This window comes from Bos indicus x Bos taurus, chromosome 2 (assembly GCF_003369695.1).
Source record: "Bos indicus x Bos taurus breed Angus x Brahman F1 hybrid chromosome 2, Bos_hybrid_MaternalHap_v2.0, whole genome shotgun sequence".
Lineage (NCBI taxonomy): Eukaryota > Metazoa > Chordata > Mammalia > Artiodactyla > Bovidae > Bos > Bos indicus x Bos taurus.
In genome coordinates this window covers 18071499-18095420 of record NC_040077.1, presented here as the reverse complement: position 1 = coordinate 18095420, position 23922 = coordinate 18071499, and the positions used below count along the sequence as shown (strand labels likewise).

Sequence of the window (23922 nt, the reverse complement as noted above, 5' to 3'; positions counted from 1 at the left end):
CATTAGCTCCAGAAAGATGGGGAGGAAAAATCTCATCCTGGGAAAATATCCATCATCTTATTCAGGTCCCTGGTTAAGTACCTTGTGGTTCAGCCACAGTAACAGGTTCTGTTTCTCCAGGCGGCCCTTCGCCTGCAACGTTGACGGCAGTCACTCGAAGTTTGTAATCGGCACCCTCTCGGATTTCTCTGACCGTGTACTCGCGGGGCTTGATCATCTTCTCTGTGCAGCGGGACCATTCATTTGTGCCAACCAGCTGCTTATAGACATAGTAGCCAACAATTTCCCCACCACCGTTGAAAGCTGGGGGCTCCCAGGCCAGTTCAATCGTTGTGGAACTTGTGTCAGTGACTCTGGGGACGGGTGGCCCAGGTGGAGCTAGAATGAATGCACACACAGAAATCAAAACCCGCTGATGGTTTGAAAATGCGCAGTAGCTTATGCTAGCCCATTTCCCCCCACATATGTTACATGCAATGTGGGTAAATATTGCTCTGTGAAACTTTTAAGGTATATATACAAATGTTTATAATTTTACACTGCAACCTCAACATATATCTGTAGTTACTGCTAGTATTTAGTCTGTTTTCCAGCTCTGAGGTATTACTGACATATAACGTATGTAAGTTTTAGGTGTACAGCGTGATGAGTTGATATATGTATATATTACAGAATGATTACCTCAGAAATGTTAGTTAACACCACCATTCCCTCACATAAATACCACTATTTGGTAGCATTTAAGATCTACTCTCTTAACAACTTTCAAGCATACAAAACTTGAAAACTAGAAATTAACAGTAGCAGCAAACAGTAGTGTTAATTATAGTGACCACACTATACCCTCTTTCCTCTTAAGGAATTACTTACAGATTGGATCTTGTGCTGTCTTGGGGTCTGAGGGGGGACTGAACTTTCCAGGTCCAGCTGCATTTTCAGCACATACTCTAAAGACATAGGTGAGTCCTTCTAGTAGGCCGTCTACCTTGGTCTTCAAAGAATTCAGAAGGTTTCGGTTCACACGAGACCAGTGTGTGCTGTTCACCTCACGTTTTTCAAGCCAGTAACCCAAGATGGGGCTTCCGTTATCTTTTGGTTCATTCCATGTCACTAGCATACTGTTACTGGTGACGTCTTCCACAATGGGCTTGTCAGGCGCATCCGGTGGTTCTGATTAAAATTAAAAAAGGCAAGTTTGAACTAATTCCCTAGTATGACATAAAAATTCAAGTTTATAAGCTGGGATAATGTATAGCAACATATGATAAAAAGGCAAAGTTTAGATGCTAAAGAACCTTACCAAATGGATCTTTAGCCATAAATGGCTTTGAAACACACGGTGGTCCAGGCCCAAACCTGTTTTCAGCTCTCACACGGAAGAGGTACTCTTTTCCTTCAATCAGCTTTGTCACTGAATATTTGCAGTGCCTAAGCGTTGAGGTGACAACCATCCATTCTGAGTCAGGTTTTGTCTTGTCTTTCTTTTCTAAAGTGTAGTTTAAAATTTCACTGCCACCATCATCAAGGGGTGGCTCCCATTTACAGAGGACTGAAGTCTTTCTCATATCTTCAAATACAAAGTTGATTGGTGGTCCTGGTATATCTGATATTTTAAAACAGAGAAGTGGTTAAAAATTTTTGTAGCACTGCTCGCAACGGAAAATATAAATGTTGAATGTGCTTCAGTGAAGTCAACTTCTGTTTTTCCTACATCTGTCTTCATATCACATTAGCTAATGAATAACAGCGTCAGTTTTCTTTGACGAAGCCAGAAGAAAAAGGGAATGAGGACACCTGACTGAAGCTATTTCCCACTTCTTTTAACTGCCCCCACGAACTCTTATATTAACTTTCTTCCATTGGAAAGTGTAGTTTTATCTACTTACCTAGCACACAGACGGTACATGGAGCTTTTGCAATACCATGGTCATTTTCAGCTTTGATCATAAATAGGCCATGATCGGGTCGGACAGAATCTCGGACACGGAGCTGAGATTCTCCTTTTTTACTATTGTCGATACTCAGACGCTGTGTCAGAGGCAGGACAAACGGTTGTTCTTCTTGAACTTCACCCCTCCTTCTCCTCACCAAGGGTTCTACCCGCTTCTTAATCTCCTCTGGTGTGATAATACTTTCATCCTTTAGCCATGTAATTGTTGGGTAAGGTGACCCAGAAATAATTGCATCAAGTGCTATTTCATCACCTCTTCTGACTTCTAGGCTTGTTTTCATAATGACTTTTGGGGCATCTGTAATGATTAAAAGCAATAATTGTTTTCAGTTCTGATGGAAATGTCTGAAGTGAAGTGAAGTCACTCAGTTGTGTCCAACTCTTTGCGACCCCATGGTCTGTAGCCTACCGGGCTCCTCCGTCCATGGAATTTTCCAGGCAAGAATACTGGAGCGGATTGCCATTTCCTTCTCCAGGGGATCTTTCTGATCTAGGGACCGAACCCGGGTCTCCTGCATTGCAGGCAGACACTTTACCATCTGAGCCACCTGGGAAGCCCTGTCTGACGGAACATTATTCTCATCTCTTCCATGATGGGAAGATGGCACACCCATTAAACACAACTTACCAATAGGATCCACAGCTTTGGTTGGAGGAGTGGCCCGAGAGGGTTCGCTGATACCAGCAGCATTTTCTGCTCGCACACGGAACTGGTATTCCTTTCCCTCTTCAAGGCCTTTTGCTGTATAGGTCAGGACTGGGACCAGGTGTTCGTTGCATCTCTTCCATCTCTCTTCACCTTTAGCAATCTTCTCTATGATGTAACCCATTATCTTGCTTCCTCCGTCATACAAAGGTGGCTTCCATGTAATAGTCATTGCCTCAGCTGTAGGATTATGTACCTCAACATCTACAGGTGGATCAGGGGGTTCTGGAGTACAAGAATAAAACCTTATGTTAATATAGGGAAACCCATCTTAAAAAAAAAAACAACAAAAAAACACAACTCCTAGCTTTATGATGTTCACACCCAAACTTACGCTTTGGATCTTGAGCAATGACTGGATTTTTCAGTTCAATATATTCGCCTCCACCAATCTTGTTGACAGCTTTAACACGGAAGAAGTATTCGCCATTTGGTATGAGATCCTTGACAGTCCAAGACAGTTTGTTCTCACCAGACATGACTGGTATGTACGTCCTCCTCCCAGCTTCTCTGCGTTCCAGGACATAATGAAGAATTGGGCTTCCACCATCATATTCTGGAGGTTCCCAAGTTAATTTACAAGAACTCTTGGTCACGTCACTTGCTTTAAGATCTCTGCATGGCCCAGGTAGGCCTATTAAAAATCAAAATGATAATTATTATTATAACCTGAAAAGGCTTGGTATTAAGAGCACACACTTTCTCTGTGTAGGACACGGCAGGCCATTTAGCATCCTTGACTCTGAACTATTAAGTGTCGGTAGCTCCCTCTTAGTTTTGTTCCAAGCAAAAGCGGCCTCCCAAATTTCCAAACACGATTCACCACCATGTTTGGGGGAAGGGGCAGAAAATGTCACCACCCCTGGTTAAGAACACTATGAAAACTTGAAAATACAATTAATAAATGAATATTGGTTATTTAAACATTCTTTGGGTATATCTCTTATTCAAATTGCTATTTCATATGCAAATAATTACAACAGAAGTAAACAAATGCAATTAGAGTTTAGCAATTTCATTTTAGAATTGCTTTGCTTCTCATATGGTAAGAAATAATCTGAAAGGACATTTAGTTTACAAATAGTCAATTCATGAAGCCATTTCTACTAGCACTGCAGAGTTAACCAATCTTCCCAACACGTAAAGCGTGCCTGGTATTTCATCAAAGAATGATTACCTATGACTTTGACATTGATTGAGGCGGTTGCTGAGCCAAGCTTATTCTCTAGGGTAACGGTGTAAATGCCAGCATCGGCACGGACACTCTTGGGAACTTCGAGGTGTGCAGAGATGTGATCGTTCTTCATGGTTAATCTGTCACTTGCTTTCACTTCTTTGCCATCTTTATGCCAACTAACAGTTGGAACTGGGACAGCTCTGAAGGGAACAGGAATGCTTAACTTTTCACCTTCAATGACAACAATGTCGTGAGTCTCCAGATCAATTGTTGGCCTGCCTGTAATCCAAAAGGGGAAAAAAAAATCGTATGTCAAAATGCAATGCAGGAGTAAAGTTTGCTTTATTAATTGTAAAAAGAAACTGTGTTCTTACAGTCTGGGTCTTTGGCAACCACGTTTTCAGAGATTTCAGATGGCTCACTGACTCCAACAGCATTGACAGCTCTCACTCTCAGCACGTACTCCTTGTCAGGCACAACACCTTCTTCAACCTTGAATTTCAAGTCTTTTATTGGGCGAGAATTAACTCGCATCCATTTCTCAGTGCCTACTGGACACATTTCAACATGGTATCCTATAATAGGACTTCCACCATTTTTCTCTGGAGGTTTCCAAGCAATGGCAATGTGCTTTCTCCCAGCATCAGTAACATGCAGGTCAAGAGGAGGTGAAGGAGGACCTTAAAAGACAGTGAAATGTTTACATCCATAATCTCATCATCAGACTCTGGACAATATCCTTTGTAAAATCAGCACTACTTACTTGTTGGATCTTCAATTTTCAGGATTTCTGTTGGTTCACTAGGGTGACCAACTCCAGCCTCATTCTCTGCCCGAACCTGAAACTGGACCTCTGTTCCTTCAATGACATCAGTTACTCTAAAGTGACAGTCAGGTCCTGAGGTCTTTCCAGCTTTCACCCAACGGGTACCTAATTTTTCTTTCTTCTCAATGACATATCTATTGAAACAACAAGCATTTTGTTAACACTAATAAAGACTCTTCAGCCAGATGTAATTTCTTCTTTATGAGTTAATTAAGGTCCTACCTCTGTATTGGTCTTCCACCATCATTTTTAGGTGGTTCCCACTTCAGGTCAACGTGTCGTTTCGTCACATCAACCACTGCCAGAGCATAGGGTGGTCCAGGCGTGGCTGAAAGCAACATTTTCGTTGGTTAGAAACACCAGAGAGAAAAGTGACAATCTACTATAAAATGGTGTCACAAAAATGAAGTTAGAGAGCATACTAAAGGTGTCTTTGGCCAGGACAGAGTCCTCAACTTCACAGTAGTCACTCTGGCCTATGGCGTTTTCTGCAGCAACTCGGAACACGTATAAGGAGCCCTCCGTCAGCGGGGTCACTGTGCACTTGGTATCCTTTACGGTCGTGTCCACTGTCTGCCAGCCTTTCCGTCGCACATCTCGCTTTTCCACAATGTAGTTGGTGATGGGCGACCCACCGTCTTTCTCAGGAACTGTCCACTTTAGGTCTGCTGTATTTTTTGTAATATTGATCACTTCAAGCCAGCGAGGTGGTGATGGGGGATCTGAAGGAAAAAAGAATAGTCCGTTTCTTATTGTCCAATATTCAGTCTTCACTAAAATTTCTAGTAGTCACTAAGAACCCAGATAGCAAAGATGAAACAATCAAAAGTGACTTACAGAGCTTCTCCCGGCAAAGCACAGGGTCGCTGGGCTCACTGGGCTCACTTTCCCCGGCCTTGTTCACGGCTCTAACTCGAAATGAGTATTCCTGCCCTTCCATGAGACCTGGGAGCAAATGCTGGGTGGTGGGAACCCCTTCAGCCACTCGGACCCAGTCCTCCGTGCCAGTCTTTAGCATTTCAATGACATAAGAATCTATCTTTGCCCCTCCATCATGTTCTGGCTTTGTCCAGTTCAACATCAATGATGTTCTGCCTATATCTTTCACAACTGGTTTTCCAGGGGGCCATGGAGGGTCTGCAAGCCAATGAAATGAAATCATTATTTAGGTTTGTCAAAGGAATTAATATAAGCTTCAAAACAATCACAGAAAATAAATGAATCATACCTATGGCATCCTTTATTAAGATTGGCTCAGTTGATTTGCTTGGTTTTCCAGGTCCAGCAAGATTTTCAGCCAGCACACGGAATCGGTACTTTTTCTTATTTGTGAGACCTTTCACTCTGAATTAGGAACAAAGTATGAGTTGAATACCATGATGAAAAGCAGAAAATTCTATTTATTTCACATAGAAGAAGGTAATTTATTTAAAAATTGGTTTGGCAATTTAAATGAAAATATTTCAATATAAATTAAAAATTGCCTTTTCATGGTCACACACAAGATTTGGTCACATGTACCAATCTAATTATAATATCTATAATAATAATCATTAATATACTGGAGGACCAAACACTTTGGAACTTCCATAAAGTTGATATTTTATGGTAAGAAATTATGAACTGTGTCCTTCAATGGAATTTATGTCTTTTTTGAAATTATGTGGTAACAGAAAAGATAAGTAAAAATAATTAAAAGTTTTATAGTGATATATAATCAGATATATTCAAAAGGAATGCTAAAGAATGAAAATTTGTATACACTGCTGTTTTAACACTGTGATGGAGAGCTTGGGCGTACCTGTATGTTGTGTCCTTTATTGGCATCTTATTGCATCTAACCCATTTATCACTTTCAGGATCTAATCTTTCAACCCAGTATCCAGTGATGGGGCTGCCACCATCGTCATCTGGCTCACACCACGTGAGGGTCACTGCATCTTTAGTGATGTCAGAAGGTTCTAGGCGAGTTGGAGGTCCAGGTGGATCTATAGACAGGATAATTGTATGGGTTATATAGCCTTTATATAAATATGACAACTAAATATACATTTAACATAAGTATCCTTTTTTTTTCCCTTTAAACTAACTGGTTAATGAGAAACTTACCAAACTGAAACTTGGCTGTTATTGGAGTGGCCTGGACTGGCTCACCAACACCGTACATGTTTTCTGCAGCAACTCTAAAGATGTATTCTTTATTGGGTGTTAACTTGGTTGCCTTGAACTTGGTATCCTTGACAGTTGATGAGAGCTTGTGCCACATATCACTGTCAGTGGCTCTTCTCTCCACAACATAATTTGTGATTTTAGATCCACCATCATCACGTGGTGGGTTCCATGTGAGAAGACACGACTCGTTGGTCACGTCTGTGATGTCAAAAGCAGCTGGGGGTCCGGGTTTATCTGTGGATGGCATTACACACTCAGAAAAAAACCACATTTTTAAATCATGTTTTATTTTCAAAAGTAGCTAGAATGAGTTTGCTCATTTTTAAAACGAGCACCTCCCTCACCTAAGACGTTCACTTCTACCACGGCGGTGGCCCGACCACAGACGTTCACAGCCTCGATGATGTACCTGCCGGTGTCACTTCTCTTACTATCCATGATCGTCACTGTGGATTTTTTAGGAATGTTTTCAATGGTGATTCTTTTGTCCTGTTTCAGAAGCATGTCAGCCTTTGTCCAGGTTATTTTAGGTTCAGGTTTGCCGGTTACAGTGGCAGGAAGTTCAATCTTAGTTCCTGCTTTTACAGTGATACCTGCGAGGAGCTTCACATCCAGGAAAATTTCTGGAGCCTCTAAATTGGAAAAGATTATTTAAGATGTTAGCAAGTTCAGGTGGAGTTAAAGTCAGAAGTCTTGACTAACAAAGCAAAAACCTAAAGTGAGTACCCTGTGTGTCTATAGCCTGGATTTCTTCTGTGGGTTTGCTTGGCTTGCTGGCTCCTAGCCTGTTCAAGGCCTTCACACGGTAGGCATACCACTGGCCTTCCTCAAGACCTGTCACTTCCATTCTGTCAGGAAACAAAGGAGGATATTTTACTTTAGGGCATTTCATCTGTCCCATTATGTAGTATTCATAATATTTCCAAAATTAATACCCCTGGTATAATACTATCCTTTAATTCTGGATTGCGTCAGTATTTTAATTAATAAAAATCTTGATTAAAGGGTAAGTTCAGCAGCACTTTTAACAAATTAGGCACACCAAAGAAGTTCTAAACTTAACATTTAGACTTTCCAAAATAAAGCTCATGTAGTAAGAGTAAATATTTACTCTTATGTCAAATAATTTAAACACTTACTTTGTGTCTGCCACTGGTTCTCCACAGGCGACCCATCGATCAGAACCACGTGGACATTTTTCAACTATATACCCTTTGATGCGTGAACCACCATCGTGCTTAGGTGGGTCCCATGTTAGGAAGATGCTCTTGGCTGTTCGATCTCTCCACTTAACATTCTCTGGTGGGTCAGGTACCGCTATAGCGTTTTAAAGAGATAGGGTCAGTCTTAGACCATCTATGAAATCTCTCTGTTGCCAACCTGTGTCTTTCCCTCATAACTTCAACTCCAGGTCTAAAGCAAAAACAAGTGTGAATTCCCTGGTCGTCCAGGGGTTAGGACTCCACATTTTTACTGCCATAACCTAGGTTCAATCCCATAAGCCACACAAGTGTGGCCAAAAAATAAATAAGTGAAAAATAAAAACAAAAACAGGTAACAAGAGGTTAGGTAAGAAATTATCAAGGATGTACTCACTTGCAGGAGCTGACATATTTACAGGTTCATCAACATATGCAGGTTCTCCGGGGCCACACTTGTTACAAGCACAGACTTTAAATAAATATTCTTTTCCTTGAAGAAGATCAGGAACTGTGAATTCTAGGTCAGTCACAGAGTCTATAACCTGGGACAAAGCAATATAATTAATTAGTTGTTTTCCAAAAACTCTCTGCCCAAGTCAAAAGGTTTTTTCACGAGCAGAGTTTTGAATGCTAAGGATGACTGTGTTAATTTCATATTAAGGAAAAAGTTGCAAAGAAAGATACAAAATAATATCTGACCCTTAATATAAGGTGGAATTGTTTCATAATTTATATGTATTAAAAAGTTGGCAAATAAGGTGTTGATTCTTTCTACCAGCTTGGCCAGTAGAAATATGATAAATCAAGGTTAAAGGAAAGTAATGGTATAAACTGGGGAGAGAAAAGGGCAGTTAGGCCAACTAAGGTTATCTAGTGGAGTGAGAGGTATGACAACCAGAGAGTTAATTTAGTACTTAGTGTCCTTAGAATGGCTTATAGCCCTTTTAAAAGGACATACTGGATACTAATCTGGTACTAAGTAAATAAGTAGGTTTTGCTTTATTTTTTTTTTAACAAACCTAGTTGAAAAAGATCTGGTAAAGCTCATAGAAAGAGGCAATTACACCATACCTTGGTTGAACTATCTCAGGAAGCATTAGCATCAACACATTTTAAAAAAGATTGAGGTACTTTTTCAGCAGTGTAAAGGTAAAAACATTTAACTTTGCAAGGCATCTCAGGATTTCCCCCATTCTCTTTTCTGGAGTTGGTGCATTGCTGCTCAAAACTTACTTTAGTCCATGTTTTCCGGCTGACTTCACGCTTTTCAATAACATATCCAGTTAATGGACTTCCTCCATCGTCTTCTGGTGGCTCCCAAGTCAAATGTACTGAGTCCTTGGTTATATCACCAAATTTCAGTTCTCTGGGTGCACTTGGGCGAGCTGAAAAAAAATTCAGTCAGAATCATTAATAGCTTGAACCAATATTAGTACTGTCAAATCACCTTATATGATAAAAGGTTAGTTCCTTACCAATTACATTGACATCAATCTCCCCAGAAATTGCCTTTGCACGATTTTCTAACTTCAGCGTGTAAATGCCCTTGTCTGGACGTTCACTTGGAGAGATGACAAGCTCGGCGTAGGCAGACAGGGTTTTCATTTTCACCCGGTCCCCTGCTTCTAGTACTTTATCTCCAAAAGACCAGGTAGCTGTGGGCCTTGGATAGCCTGTACTTGGAACCAGGATCTTGATGGGATTTGGCACAATAACTTCCAGACCATCTTTAAATGCACTCAAATCCATTGTTGGTTCAGCTACCAAAGAGAAAAATTAATGACTTTCCAATACTATATTTAAATCCCAATACCCCTAAAGAAGCTACGTGCTGTTCCCAAATCTAACAATGAAATATCCATTTACCATCAGCATCATCAGCAGTTAGAGGACCAAGAATTTCAGATGGATCTGAAACACCAGCTTCATTTTCTGCAGATACGCGATATAAATACTTATTTCCTTTTTGTAATCCAGTAACCTAAAATTAGGAAACAATAATTGTAAAAAAATATATATACATTTAAGTCCACAATCATAAACTATTTATGTTAGATACACATGCCCTACCTTGTAAGTCAGTTCAGGGACAAGTTTCTTATTGCAACGAATCCAATTGTCTTTTCCTTCTTCACATCGTTCAATTATATAGCCCAAAATTGGGCTTCCTCCATCTTTCAGAGGAGGTTCCCATGTGAGCTGAACTGAGGACTGAGTCTGATCTGAGGCATTTAGGTTCACAGGAGGACTTGGTCTCTCTGGATTGGAAGAAAGAATTGGAGTATGCCATTTAATTCTTTTACCACTAGTGCCACCTGGGAAACCCACCATTTAGTTCAGTGACAGATTTATTAAGACAATGCAGTCATCATTTCGATCATCCCCGTAGTTACTGGATAAAAGCAGGCACAGTCTGCATTTCTACAATTTTGTTCAAATTTCTCTGATGTGCTTTGTATTAACTTTTATTTTAATTGATAGGCTTAGTTTCTTGATTTAGTGGAGTACTTATTTCTCCTTTTTTGATGAACTTACCAATGGGATCAGCAACTTTGATGAAAGGTGTGGCTGCACTTGGTTTTCCAACTCCAATTCGGTTTTGGGCCCTGACCCGGAAGCTATACTCTTGTCCTTCCACCACATCAGTGACAGTTGCGGACAGGTCTTCGGCTCTCACTGTCATGGCAGTTTCCCACCTGATAGAAGTCTTGTCCCTTAATTCAATGACGTAGTTTGTGATCTCAGCACCTCCATCGTACTCGGGTGGCTCCCATGTCAGAGAGACACCAAATCTGTTCACATCAGTGATCGTTACATTCAGAGGAGGGCCTGGAACATCTGCATTTCATCACAGAAGAAAACATGGGCTTGCAGTTATCTCAGGGATAAAAGCAGAGATGAGCTACTTTATAATCGACTTAAAAAAGTCTTCTTACCATATTTACTCCTCGCTTCTACAGGACTGTCAGTCTCCACTGGTTCACCAGTGCCAACTCTGTTCCTTGCACTCACACGGAACAGGTACTCAACTCCTCCTTTCTGTAGACCAGTGACAGTAAACTCACAGCTGTCTGCACGGTCAGTGGCCAGAACCCACGTCTTTCTCTTGATGTCACGTCTTTCGACAACATAACCTATGATTTTGCTTCCACCATCAGTTAGTGGTTCTTCCCAAGCAAGGCTCACTTCACCATCAAATGTCTCTGTCACTTCTAAGTTACGTACTGGCCCGGGAACATCTGAAATTCACATATACAATTTTTTTTTAGTGTATTATCACATTTTTAGTTGTGCGTTGCCAGTAAAGTCCAAGTGACTCAAGGGCTTACCAATAACTTTTAAATTGATGAATCCTTCTGCTTTTCCATGTTTGTTCTGAAGCACAACTTTATACCTTCCTTTGTCTTCTTTCTTGGCTTTTAAAATTCTGAAGGAAGTTTGTTCAGCTGTGGTATCAACTGTTTTTGAAGACAGGGGTTCATTTTCTTTAAACCACTCAGCTTCTGCTTTGGGGAAGGCATCGTAGGGCACCACCATCGTCAGAGGCTGGCCAACATCAACCACCAGGTCTTGGTCAGCTGTCTTGATTTTAGGTGCAGCTAGTGAGAAAAATCACATGTGAATGTTCTGGAGTGCTTTATTGTAGCCCAGAGATGCCCTAGCTGTTTTACTATGCATTTGTCAGCAAATACTAGTTACATAACCTTGGAAGCATATCACAGTAACTTCACAGTGGAGAGAACACTAGCTGACTTTGCATTCTCAACAGCTTACTTGACAAATTATCAGACTCTGAAGAACAGAGGATTAAGGATGATATGAAACCATAAAATCTCCATTCTTTGCTGTTAATAATATCAGGCCTAAATGTAGTGCATAAAACATGCTTTTTGTTTTATACAGAGTAGGCACCTCATACTTAGTTCAAGATAAATCAGACAAACTTGTTGTTATGTACAAGAGGTGTATTAATGGCTTTTTCAAAATGTCAGCCTACAGGGATGTCTTAGAAGCCTGAGTCAGAATAAGAACAGACCTAAGGGGCCCCACAGGGACTTGGAAAGTACAAAAGAATAGGGCTGGCTCTAGGCCTGGGTTTGCTGGGGAGACTCACAGGGCAATAGGTTAATTCTAGGAGTTAATGAACAGCTGCCACATGCCAGGAACTGTGCTGGGTTTTGGCAAGTAAAGAGCAAGGGTCTTGGTGGTAAGAGGAATAAGAATAGTTAACATGTGGACAGGGCTTAGTAGGAATAAAAGGGTCTCACAACTATGAAGTCTGAAACCAGCACAGTATCTGTAGTCTTAGAAGGCTATCTGAAGATACAAGAAAGGGACTTACCTGCCAGTTCAAGCTTAGCTCTGGCTTCTTTGTCTTTGGCAATAAACCTGTATTCGCCCTGGTCACGGGGCTTGATGTCGCAAATCTGTAGCCTGTGTATCTTTCCTTCACTCATCATCTGGTGTTTGTCACCCTGGACGATAATCATGTTGTTTTTGAGCCACTGGACTTCCACCTTATCTTTGTTGAGCTCAGCTAAAAAGACAACATCAGCACCAGGGGCTTCAAGGATGTCTTGGGGAGGTCTGATGATCTCAACAGGGATTTCTGAAAAGAAAATATGAAATTAATACAAACATGTTTGTATTGGGGTTAACAATATTTGAAGACTGGTGCTAATATTAAACATCGTCCTTTCATTTAATAGGTACCTTCCACAAAAAGTCTAGCTCGAGACTTCCTGTCGTCTACTCCACAAGCATATTCACATTCATCATCCAGCCTGCAGTCTTTTATAATGAGTCTATGTATACTGCCATCTTTTTCAAATTTGTATCTAAAAGAAGAGATTGAATTATTGGTTAGCTTTCATAAGGACCACTATATTGCCAAACATGTATATGTGTATATAGCCAAGAAGAGATTGAGATGTTCTCACATACTTTTTGCCTTCTTTAATTTCTCTCCCATTTCTGTACCATTTTACATTTGCTTTCTCTCTGGAAAGCTGGCAGGAGAAGACGGCATCGTCAAACTCAGTGACTGTCTGGTCTTCAAGGTGTTCCACAAATTCTGTAGGGGCTTCTATGATGAGAAGCTCAGCAACAGATTTATCTTGTCCCGCAGTGACAACATATTCACCCTCATCTGGGAAGCCACAATCTTTAATGATTAGAGAGTGCTTATATTTGTCAATTCTATATAAGACACGGTTGTCAAAAGCCACTTCTTCTCCATTTTTGGTCCATTTCAATGTGACGTTGAGCCGGTTCACCTTACACCAGAATGTGACAGATTTCTTCTCCATTGTTTCAATATCTTTAAGAGGCTCAATGATCCTAAGATCTTCCTCTGTTGGAAAGGAGAAGAAGAATGTGGATTTTAGTTGTTCTCATAATAGAAACTGATTTTTAAAATCTCTGATGTCAAATAAGTGACTTACCTTCTACTATTAGATTGGCTGCACTCTTAACATTTTCACCTCTGTGATTGGTCAGAGACACATTATAGTTGGCTTGATCATCTAATTGCGCGTTTCTAATTCTGAGAGTGTAGACCAGGTCTTTTTGGAGAATAATGTATTTTGAACTATCAAATATGGCTTCGTCATTTCTGAACCATTTGGCTTTGGCACCTTCGGTGTTGACCTCACAGTTAAAGACGACTTCTTGTTGTTCCTTCACACGGGTGTCCTTCAGAGGAACTATAATCCTGAGTTTTTCTGAAAGCAATCAGCAAGACTTTATAGTATGAAGGACCAAAGTGGTAGATGCAAATGTAAGTAAATTCAAGAAGCACAAACGCACTTACCAATTACAGTCAAGTGAGCTGCTGCTCTGGCGGCCCCAACCATGACTACATAAGTGCCCATATCTTGTAATGTGGCGTCTTTCACAACTAGAACCCTCTTTTTGCCATCAGCAATGACATCATATTTATCTCCAGATTCAAGAGTCTTATCATCTCTCTTCCACTGGACTTCAAAGTTTTCCTTTGATATAGAGCAGACAAATTCAGCCTTTTCTCCTTCAAGTATTTCAAGGTTTTGAGGCTTTGAGATAAATTCAGCAGCAAGTTCTGGAAAGAAAAAGTTGCAAGATATTGAAAACTTTAGCATTTCTACCTTGAATGCAACAAGCATGATTTTCTTAAAATAGCATTCACTGTAATTTTCTTACCATGAACTTTGACTTTGCCATCAGTTCGAGAACTTGGGAGTCGGCAGTTATAGTTGCCAGCATCTTCCAGGTGAGCATTCTGAATGATCAGGATTCTCTTTCGTCCATCAGTAAGTATTTCGTATCTTCCTGTTTCAATGATCTCTTCATCCCCTTTGTACCAAGTCACTTCTGCTCCAGGCTTGGAGACCTCACAAACCAGTTTTACAGTGTCTGTTTCACTAACCTCAATGTTGGCAAGATTTTTTGTAAAGACAGCTTCTTCTTCTGCAAGAAGAATTTTTTAAAAAATGAATTAAACTGGAGTTTTTTTCCCCCAACACATATACTTCTGCAGAGAAAGGCTTCACTCTTACCCAGAACTGTCAGCATGCCAGAAGTTCTTGCTGTCCGTACTTCACAGGAATATGCTGCTTCATCATCCAGTAGACATTTGTTGATAACAAGAATGCGGACTGCTCCCTTAGATATGATGTCGTATTTTTTGCCCTTTTTAATTTCAGCACCATCTTTAAACCAATGAACCTTTATTTAAGATAAACAAATACCTTTATCAGTTTTCTTATTCCTTCACATGTATGTCCTTGAGAGGAACTATGATCCTAAGCTCTTCTAAAAGCAGTCAGTAAGACTTTATATTATTAAGATGAACTAAAGTGATAAATATAACCAAACCCCCCAAAACAAGAACAAACTTCACAATTATGTGAACAGCTGTGACACTGCTATCAGGTATTAAAAATAATGGGATCATATAAGTGTGGAGTCATAGAGGGCTTTGGATTTCATGCAGACCAACTCCTTTGTTTTCCAAATGTGTAAACTGAGACTTAAAGTTGACTCTCCTATGGTAGTTAACAGAGAAGGCAATGGCACCCCACTCCAGTACTCTTGCCTGGAAAATCCCATGGATGGAAGAGCCTGGTAGGCTGTAGTCCATGGGATCGCTAGGAGTCGGACACGACTGAGCGACTTCACTTTCCCTTTTCCCTTTCATGCACTGGAGAAGGAAATGGCAAGCCACTCCAGTGTTCTTGCCTGGAGAATCCCAGGGACGGGGGAGCCTGGTGGGCTGCTGTCTCTGGGGTCGCACAGAGTCGGACACGACTGAAGCGACTTAGCATAGCATAGCATAGCATGGTAGTTAATGGCTACCAGGAGTATTTAGTTGAGAGATAGGACATTGCTGATATTTGATTGTTTTTAACTTAAGAAAAATCTCTCTCCTATGGTTCAAATTAATTATATCTAAATGCCCTGATTGTAAATCCAGCGTTTTTTAAGTAATAGCAAGTGAATACTACTAAGAGAACAATTAAATCAAGTATGTTTGTCATACGAGAGAAAAAACCATTAATCTAAAAGTAAAATGATTAGAGATAGGTTTGGTTCACTTTTTTTTTTCTTCTCATTTTGGCTGACCAAAAGTAAACAAATTTACTGGCGAACACAAGTTAGCAACCACATAATCACAGACCTTGGCGTTTTCTCGGGAAATTTCACACTCAAATCGGGCCATTTCTTTTTCTTTAACTCGAAGGTCAGTGAGTGGTCTTAAGAATTCCACATGAGGAGCTGTAAGAGAAGGTCAGAATTCAAAATGAGGTTTCTAGAAATTCATTCTGACATTACTATAGTGCATATTAAGAAAAAGTGAGTCTTTTGCAGGCTTTTTCATATTAGGCTACCACTGATTTGCAAGTCACTTGGAGCTGCCATTCAGTTGTGATGCTTTGCATTTTACACATCTCTGTAGTTTTTATAAAATTATGTAGCATATTATATGCCCAACTAATTCTTCCTATCACCAGCTTAGTTCTTCTGAATGATAGCTGGAAGGAAAAATCTTCATTGATACTTCTCCAGAGTTGAAAGTTGATATTGTCAAAGAAAATACCAGTAGCAAAGAATCATTATCTTATTTAAGGCAGGCAGAATAATCTTTGAGAAATTAGAAGAATTCAATTGTAGTACAGCTTGGAGAGCTATGGCCAGTCTTGTCTATAGCTAAGAGGCATAAGTCTGCAATTGAAATCATATACGTTCAGCTTTTTTGGTGTGTCAGCTTCAAATAAGTCAAATATAAGGCATAAAGTTCATTAGTGCAACTAAGCAACAAGCTTTGAGTGGGAGGGGGTGATTCTTTTATATATATATATATATATTTATAGTTTTATTTATCTCCAGAATTAAGTTGGTGGATTTATAGGATTGAAGAGCTGCCAACATGTCCTTCCTTTTTCCAGGGCTCTTTGTGAGTCCTTCCCAAGATGACCTTTCTTGATCAGTGAGATTCTGGGACACAAGTGCTGGCTAATAGGCTTGAAGATATGCTCATTGTAGCTGAGCCTTCTTGGAGTGGAGACAAAGTAGAGGACAGAGAAGAAGGTGACCCAAGAAGCTATTCTGTCTTAAGTGAAAGTAGAGCAACCACAATGTGGAAAGAATGAAACTGACTAAGATGCACGGAAGCACAATCAAAGCCATTACGAGCTGTTAACAGATGGGAAGCAACTAAACCAAACAGCAAGTGTATTGTTTTCTAATTCCACACAAGAATTAAAAAATGGGCTTGATTCTTTAAAAATAAAACTGTTTTCCATGCTAGGGCAGGGACTACCCTAGTTTGCAGAGTGCAGAAAGTAAGCTTGATGGATTAGGCATGGTAGGGGTGTGTGTGGGGGGTGCCCACATATCTTAAGGTGAGTAAATAGCAAATACTACACAAAAATAAAGACAGTCTAAAAAAGTTACCGCTCGACCAATGAATGAATGAAAAAAATGAGCCAGCATGTGGCATTTTGAAAAAAGATGTTATATTTTCCACCAGAGAAAGAAATAAGGGTAAAAACCATTAGTGCTCTCTTCACTTATAGGGCTCAATCCAGGCTCCACTCCATCTTCTTTTCCGTTCTTCTTCTCAGAGACAGCTTTATGTGAATGGGTTTTATCACACTACAGCAGACCTCTGGGGTGCTCCTTTTCAAACTGAAGTTTCAAGCTCATTTTCTAGTGGTTTCTCACACCTGAGAATTCATTTTCCTTCCAAGTGGAACTTGTTTTCATTTCCTTTCCTTTTTTTTTTTTTTTCTGACTCCCTTCTTGTCTTTTTAAGTTTAAATTGTCCTTATCTGTATTGGGATATTCCTGCAGTAGGCTTACTCCACATAGGCAAAGAGCACATCTGCTCATTACTCAGTGAGAAGCATAGCAAAAAGTGATCACTCTGCCTTTCTCAGACCAGATATAGCAGAAGGACAGTTCTTTTTTTAAACACATAAAAGATCATGTTACATTAGTACCAATAATGTAAGTCTCCAAGAAATGCAGTTAGGCCAAGAAGGGCATGCAAAAAGTGGTTTTGTTGTTCTTATCAAAGAGTTACAAGTGAAAAGTCCTGTGTAAGAAGAATACTTACGCACGACATTCAGGTTACAAGAAGTCTTAAAATCCTTAGCGTCACAAGTGTATGTCTTAATATCCTCTGGGGTACAGCCGTGTATAATAAGTTTTCTGACTCTACCATCGGCAACAATCTCATACTTCTTGCTTTTGAGAATTTCTGTCCCGTTTTTGAACCATTTCACCTTAGCATTTTCTCGGGATACTTCACACTCCAATACCGCTGTGGCTTCCTCTTCGACCGTCTGGTCCTCAAGAGGCTTAGTGAATTCAACTGGGGGTTCTGAAAGAATCATACTAATTAGCCAAACTTCTCCAAGAGTTTCAGCACCTCCTCAATTCTCCTCTTGTATCTCGAGGGCTTTTCTGTTTTTAAGTTTCATTTGTAAGTTTTGATTCCACCTGGATGTTTTCCTCTAATAATGATGTTTCATCATTATTTTTATATACAGAGGAAAAGCAAAGAATATGAAACAACAAGGAAATAATAGCCAACTCTTGGTTAAGAGAGTGATAGGTACCCATTGATAATGAGATTTCCTCCAACTGTTTACTGAATGCAATAAAAACAGTGGGATGGAAAAAGGCAGTGAAACCTATTCTAGCCAAGTTTGGCTTTTTTTTTTTTTTTTTTTTAAGTTAAACTTTGGTCTAATTTTGTTAGGCCAAAAAGTAAAATTAGCCTTTCTGATATTCGGTGGATTTGAGAGATCTGTGAAGTAAAGTGAAGTGAAGTCACTCAGTCATGTCTGACTCTTTGTGACCCCATGGATTGTATGTAAGCCTCCCAGGCTCCTCCGTCCATGGAATTTTCCAGGCAAGAGTACTGGAGTGGGTTGCCATTTCCTCCTCGGGATTGAACCCAAGTCTCCCACATTGCAGGCAGACACTTTACTGTCTGACCACCAGGTGGTACTTATCATATACAGATAGTTAAGAGTTGGCATTATTTATGAAACTCTGTATTATACATGTTTTTAAACAAATAAGCTGTGTGATTATTACCTTTTACAAAGAGTTTGGCTTGCGTTTTGAAATCTTTTGCTACTAGTTGGACTTCTCCAGCATCTTCTAATTTTACATCCCTCAAAGTAAGTGTATGAACTCTTCCTTCTGAACGCATAACCACCTAGTTTTTTTTGGGGAAAAAAAAAAGTTCAGTTTAAGGATATATGAATGGTAACTAGATTTATCACAGTGATCATTTTGAAATCTACAGAAATAAGAATCACTATGTTGTGTATCAGGAATTAATATAGTGTTATAGGTCAATTATAGTTCAAAAACAAAAACAAAAAAACCCAACAAACTCATAGAAGAAGAGATCAGATCTTTGTTTAGCTGGGTGGGGTGGTGGGGAGAGGCTAATTGGATGAACTGATCAAAAGGTAGAAAATTCTTGTTAAAGATAAATAAGTACTAGGGATGTAATGTACTACAACATAACAGATATAATTAACATTGCTGTATGTTATATATGAAGGTTGTTAAGAAGGTAAATCCTAAGAGTTCTTAACCACAGGACAAAATTTTTTGCTTTATCTTTAATATGAGATGAGTGCTCACAAAACATTGTGGTAATCATTTCATGATACACATAAGCCAAATTATTATGCTGTACATTTTAAACTTATACAGTGCTGTATGTCAATTATATATCAATAAAACTGGAATAAAAAAGAATATATGAAATAACATTCCTCTGTCTCTCTCTATACACACACACACACACACACACACATATATGTAGGTACATTTAGTTCATTCAGGTAAAGAGTCTGAAATAGTGCTTTCCAAAATGCTTTATAGTAATTTGTATAGCATATATGTATTTGAAAATAATTTAAACCAATAGTTTGGAATCTTTTGAGGACATTTTAGGTTTGTATAGTTTGCAGTTACCTTTATATAATTACAGGGAGGACTTCTATGTTGAAATGCCTTGGCGAATTTATATGTGTGTAAGTATTTATATGTATACATATATATTTGACTCCATTTTACTACTGGGTTTACATATATAAAGGAAGAACTTATAATAGCTAAATCATGAAAGGAAGGGAGAAAAATGATCACATATAGTTAGCTGAAAGTAAACCTTATGTTCTAAATGCAAGGTGTTTGCCTTGCAATGAACTAGAATTCTTCCCATTTATTTAGCAACTATTTTGCAAACCAAATGTGATTAAATTAGCAATTATTTGCAAACCAAATGTGATTAAATTAGCAATTAAACATAAGTAAAATAATTTGTACAGTCTTTTAATTTTGTTAGAAAACACAAATGAAGATGTTGGCTCTTCATTTCATATATCAAAGTCATGTATTTGCACCTATGACTGGGAAAAGCAGGTATCAGACAGAGCTATGATTGTTCACAGAGCACAAACGGATAAAGAGACTTCAGAACTAGTGAAAGCAGGAGACTACTGCGATCTTAGAGTATGAAGACAAATGCTGCCACTACCGTTAATATCTGATTTATATTATTGTTGTAAATGCAACCTTAGGTGGTTTGAAGGGGTATCACCTGTAGGAAAATGAATTGTCAAAAAAAATACACTGGCTTGATATGGGCTGCAATTAGGTCCCATAACTGGCTTGTGCCAACTGATTATCAGGCTATAGACAGAGCTATCTTGACAGTAAATTATAAGACAACTGGCGGTTCTTCTAGTTCAACTATCCCAAATTCCTCAAGACATTGTGCCCTGTCATAGAGATTGATTTTGCTTAAGAGTTCACTTACAGTTAAGAATAATGTAAACATTTTTATCAGTAGAACTGTTTATTATGGTGGTATAAAGAAAAGAGTCAGGAATAAGGTTTCATATGAAGGTTTTTCCTTAATGAAGAGCTGGGCTATTAAAATAACTACCTTAATAATTGGGAAAGCCAAAACAAAATAAGGGAAAATAAGTAGGAAAAAGAAATTAAGATATGTTCTAGAGACACAGCTACTTATTCAAGGACATGGTGCTTGAATGGGACAAAGATTGTTTTTGTGATGATGTTTCAGTATAAATTGTGCATTTAAAAATTTGGCTGTGATTTAGGGCTATTTTTAAAAGTATCTCCCGTTCTAATCTACCAACAGATGTATCTTATTTGTTGACACATGGTTTTATCATGTGTACACCTGAAACTAACACAACATTGTAAATGAACTATACTCCAAAAATTTTTCAAAATAAAATGGTCTAGTTTTACATTAGAACTAATAAGACTAATCTTTTAATTAAAAGCTCTTAATTTGAGCTAAAGATATGTAGTAGCAAAAGAGTAATATCATTTGTCCTTAAGCAATGTTCCTTTGGGACTTCCCTTGTGGCTCAGACAGTAAAGAATCCGCCTGCAGTGCAGGAGACTAGGTTTTAATCCCTGGGTCAAAGATCCCCTGGAGAAGGGAATGGCTACTCAGTCTGGTATTCTTGCCTGGACTATTCTATGGACAGAGGAGCCTGGCTGACTACAGTTCATGGGGTTTCAAAGAGTTGGACACAACTGAAGCGACTAACACTTTCTCTTGTGTTCCTTTATTCAAAACATGAAAGGATCTTGAAAAATCAACCAATGTTCTGCCTTTAGACATGAAACAATTAAACCACACTTAACTGGACAAATGTGTATTTTGAAAAAGCAAACTTGAAGGTGGAGATGCCTTCATCACCCAGTTCAGTATATATTGAAGACCTCACAGTGAGGACAGTTTCCTCATTTAACTTAATTCTCTTGCTGCAAATTGAATGTATGACTGTTTTCTATCCTTGGTAACAAAGGAGATTAACTGGTCATTACTGTCTGTATAGCAGGCAGATTTTGTTTCCCAGATAAATGTTAACTGATTACCCTTCAATTCCTTTGTTAAAATACTACTATTTTTGTTCAAGAATAGTTGTCCAAAGGCATTTTCCTTCTAATACTTTAATCAACTTTATGGCTCTTAATTAAACTGAATCCCTTTTAAATTATATTCCTATAATTCTTAACAGTTTGATTTATATTGAAGACTTGATGCCACATTTGATACTATTTCTAAAAATACTGGAAAAAAAAGGGACATAATGGCCTGTGCTTATTTCCAACACACATTGGATGTTTTCTATATATTTTATTTCAAGAATTCAAAAGTAATGGTGAGTTATCAAGATAATTTAAACACATGTTGTCTTAGGGAGCAAAATACATAGTTCAATTTGGATATTGAGCTCGATACTCAATACCCACCACAAGCTAGTTACCTCCTAAAACTTCTTAAAGTATATTTGTTCATACGTGTGGCTAATCACAGAGTCCTTCTTTCTTGCCACCACCATCGGGTGCATTTTAAATAGTCCATTTGCATTCCAGAATTTGCACAGCTCAAAGCACTTGAGGGTTAAAAATAGCTTTGGAGAAATGCTTGAAGAGCAGATCCACCCAGAAGTTATCTCAACTACTTGATCAACTGCCTGAAATGGAATTTCCATCCTCTCCTCTTAATCCCCTTATATGCAGAACACGAAATAGCATGGAGAGAATTCTCCATGAAACCTAATCTGTACCCTTGTACTGCACAGCAAATCAGAAAGCCTTTTTGATCCCTCCTGTCTTCAATGAATTAAACTATCATTGATCATTAATTAATGTTTGCCTTTTCTGCAAAAACCTAAAACTTGATCATACTTAAAATTTAATTTCCATTTCAATAGAAATATCATCAGGTTAAACCCGACAAAAATGAGAAGAACCCACTTTACAACATCAACAGAAATCATGCTTGAGTAGGGAAAAGAAAGGGAAGGGGAGGCAAGGGAACAGAAAGAAAGTGCAGAACAAGAGCACGCATGTCAAGATGAAAGAACCGAGGGAGAAAGAAGTGCAGGCAAGGCCACCACCCATCTGCCTCTGACCTTGTCACTGGGCTCCAGTTTCTTCCCTCTGAGGTACCATTCCACTGGGATGTCCTCGTAGGACAGCTCACAGTCGAAAGTGGCGGTCTCCCCCGCGGTCACCGTGACATCCTTCAGAGGCCTCAGGAGACCAATGACGCGGGCTGTGCGAGGGGAAGGAAACAGCTCCCGGTGACTCATTTTGTAATTCCGAAAGGATAAATACAGATTTAGTTATTGATCTTCATGCTTTCTCCGAGGAGGAAAGAGCCACAGGACTGCCCGCTGTTCTCACTCCCATGTGAACATGGCCCCTTGGTGCTGAGAAGGGGAGAGCAGGTGGCCAGGGAGTGGGTGTCTATCTGCAGGGGCCCTTTCGTTCTGATTTGCAAGGTCAGCGAGAAGTTTGTGCTGCATCTGTTGTTCTGCCAGGCATCGAGTTCCTCTTGCTACATAAGGTATGTGACTTCCAAAATAACTAAGACTCTGATTGGGAGAGGACAAGGGCCCCTCAATCACACAGCCTGTCCAATCCATAAACACTTCTGCACCTTCCAAAACTGTTAGCCTGATGCTTCCCGCCTCCCTTCCTGAGTCTGAAATGCCCACACAGCAGAGTTTTTCTTTTTTGTGTGAAAGTTGTACAGCCACTTGAAAATTTTCTTTAAGGGTCTTTAAGAGTTCTGAGTTAGACTCTTTTTTCTATGAATATTCTACTTTGAAAGAATTAGGGAGTGGGGGAGTGTGAGACTTAATTTTCTTTGGTTCAAACAGAATGGTTGATGAAATTTCCAAACTTTAGAATTTGAACCACAGGTATACGAGGATGACAAAGAAGTAAATACCAGAAAGCTAGTTTCTATACTTTAATAATGTTTTCTAATTAACTAAATAAATCTAACTAATTTCACTCACATCCAGTTGCTGTAGGAGTATACGATTCACTTTCAGCAGAAAGACATAATACTTACGTTTTACTCGGAGGTGGGCACTAGATTTAACATTGGCAGCTTGGAAATCCACCCCTCCAGTCTGGTCCAGGCGGCAATTGTGCAAAATAAGGAAGTGTGTTTTGCCTTCTTCCTTGATCTCACATTCCTGTGTCAAAAGAGGAAAGATTCCATAGGAAGTCATCTTTGGTATTTTGGTTTGAGGATAAAATACCTTAATTAAAGGAATTTACGAGGAAAACTCTTGAGGTGACTATTTTGTGAGAGAAAGCTAACAAATATTATTCATGATGGCAATACTTATTTTATCTGCTTCATTCTACACCAACTAGCAGCATTTACAGAATATCTAGAACCTTGTACCAATGCTGGATCAAAAATAACGCAAGTGTGCCTATCTGAGCCCATTCATAGACCCTAATAGCTCTCATTGGCTTGAGTTCTGATGAACTTGATATCATGTTTTAAATGCCTTGTGTGCACTC

At 39.2% G+C, this 23922-nt stretch overlaps 1 protein-coding gene across 11 annotated transcripts in view; it reads right to left on the bottom strand.

The window, feature by feature from the left end:
• TTN (titin) overlaps nucleotides 1–23922 on the bottom strand; it is a 276227-nt gene that overhangs the window by 81195 nt on the left and 171110 nt on the right. For all 11 annotated transcript variants that reach the window (XM_027556470.1, XM_027556566.1, XM_027556480.1 and 8 more), the window contains 38 exons: nucleotides 23459–23585; nucleotides 22509–22651; nucleotides 18622–18745; nucleotides 17633–17899; nucleotides 15692–15789; nucleotides 14571–14739; nucleotides 14215–14481; nucleotides 13847–14113; nucleotides 13479–13757; nucleotides 12979–13387; nucleotides 12748–12872; nucleotides 12377–12643; nucleotides 11364–11633; nucleotides 10971–11273; nucleotides 10570–10872; nucleotides 10105–10292; nucleotides 9901–10015; nucleotides 9510–9794; nucleotides 9268–9419; nucleotides 8429–8576; nucleotides 7972–8149; nucleotides 7559–7680; nucleotides 7177–7464; nucleotides 6770–7066; nucleotides 6462–6648; nucleotides 5889–6004; nucleotides 5498–5797; nucleotides 5083–5382; nucleotides 4883–4988; nucleotides 4598–4794; nucleotides 4209–4514; nucleotides 3835–4113; nucleotides 2992–3291; nucleotides 2580–2882; nucleotides 1887–2249; nucleotides 1301–1603; nucleotides 871–1170; nucleotides 82–378 (listed from right to left, as the gene is read on the bottom strand). In XM_027556470.1, the coding sequence (XP_027412271.1) occupies nucleotides 82–378; nucleotides 871–1170; nucleotides 1301–1603; nucleotides 1887–2249; nucleotides 2580–2882; nucleotides 2992–3291; nucleotides 3835–4113; nucleotides 4209–4514; nucleotides 4598–4794; nucleotides 4883–4988; nucleotides 5083–5382; nucleotides 5498–5797; nucleotides 5889–6004; nucleotides 6462–6648; nucleotides 6770–7066; nucleotides 7177–7464; nucleotides 7559–7680; nucleotides 7972–8149; nucleotides 8429–8576; nucleotides 9268–9419; nucleotides 9510–9794; nucleotides 9901–10015; nucleotides 10105–10292; nucleotides 10570–10872; nucleotides 10971–11273; nucleotides 11364–11633; nucleotides 12377–12643; nucleotides 12748–12872; nucleotides 12979–13387; nucleotides 13479–13757; nucleotides 13847–14113; nucleotides 14215–14481; nucleotides 14571–14739; nucleotides 15692–15789; nucleotides 17633–17899; nucleotides 18622–18745; nucleotides 22509–22651; nucleotides 23459–23585 (8848 nt within the window). The remainder of the gene's footprint in view (nucleotides 1–81; nucleotides 379–870; nucleotides 1171–1300; nucleotides 1604–1886; nucleotides 2250–2579; nucleotides 2883–2991; nucleotides 3292–3834; nucleotides 4114–4208; nucleotides 4515–4597; nucleotides 4795–4882; nucleotides 4989–5082; nucleotides 5383–5497; nucleotides 5798–5888; nucleotides 6005–6461; nucleotides 6649–6769; nucleotides 7067–7176; nucleotides 7465–7558; nucleotides 7681–7971; nucleotides 8150–8428; nucleotides 8577–9267; nucleotides 9420–9509; nucleotides 9795–9900; nucleotides 10016–10104; nucleotides 10293–10569; nucleotides 10873–10970; nucleotides 11274–11363; nucleotides 11634–12376; nucleotides 12644–12747; nucleotides 12873–12978; nucleotides 13388–13478; nucleotides 13758–13846; nucleotides 14114–14214; nucleotides 14482–14570; nucleotides 14740–15691; nucleotides 15790–17632; nucleotides 17900–18621; nucleotides 18746–22508; nucleotides 22652–23458; nucleotides 23586–23922) is intronic.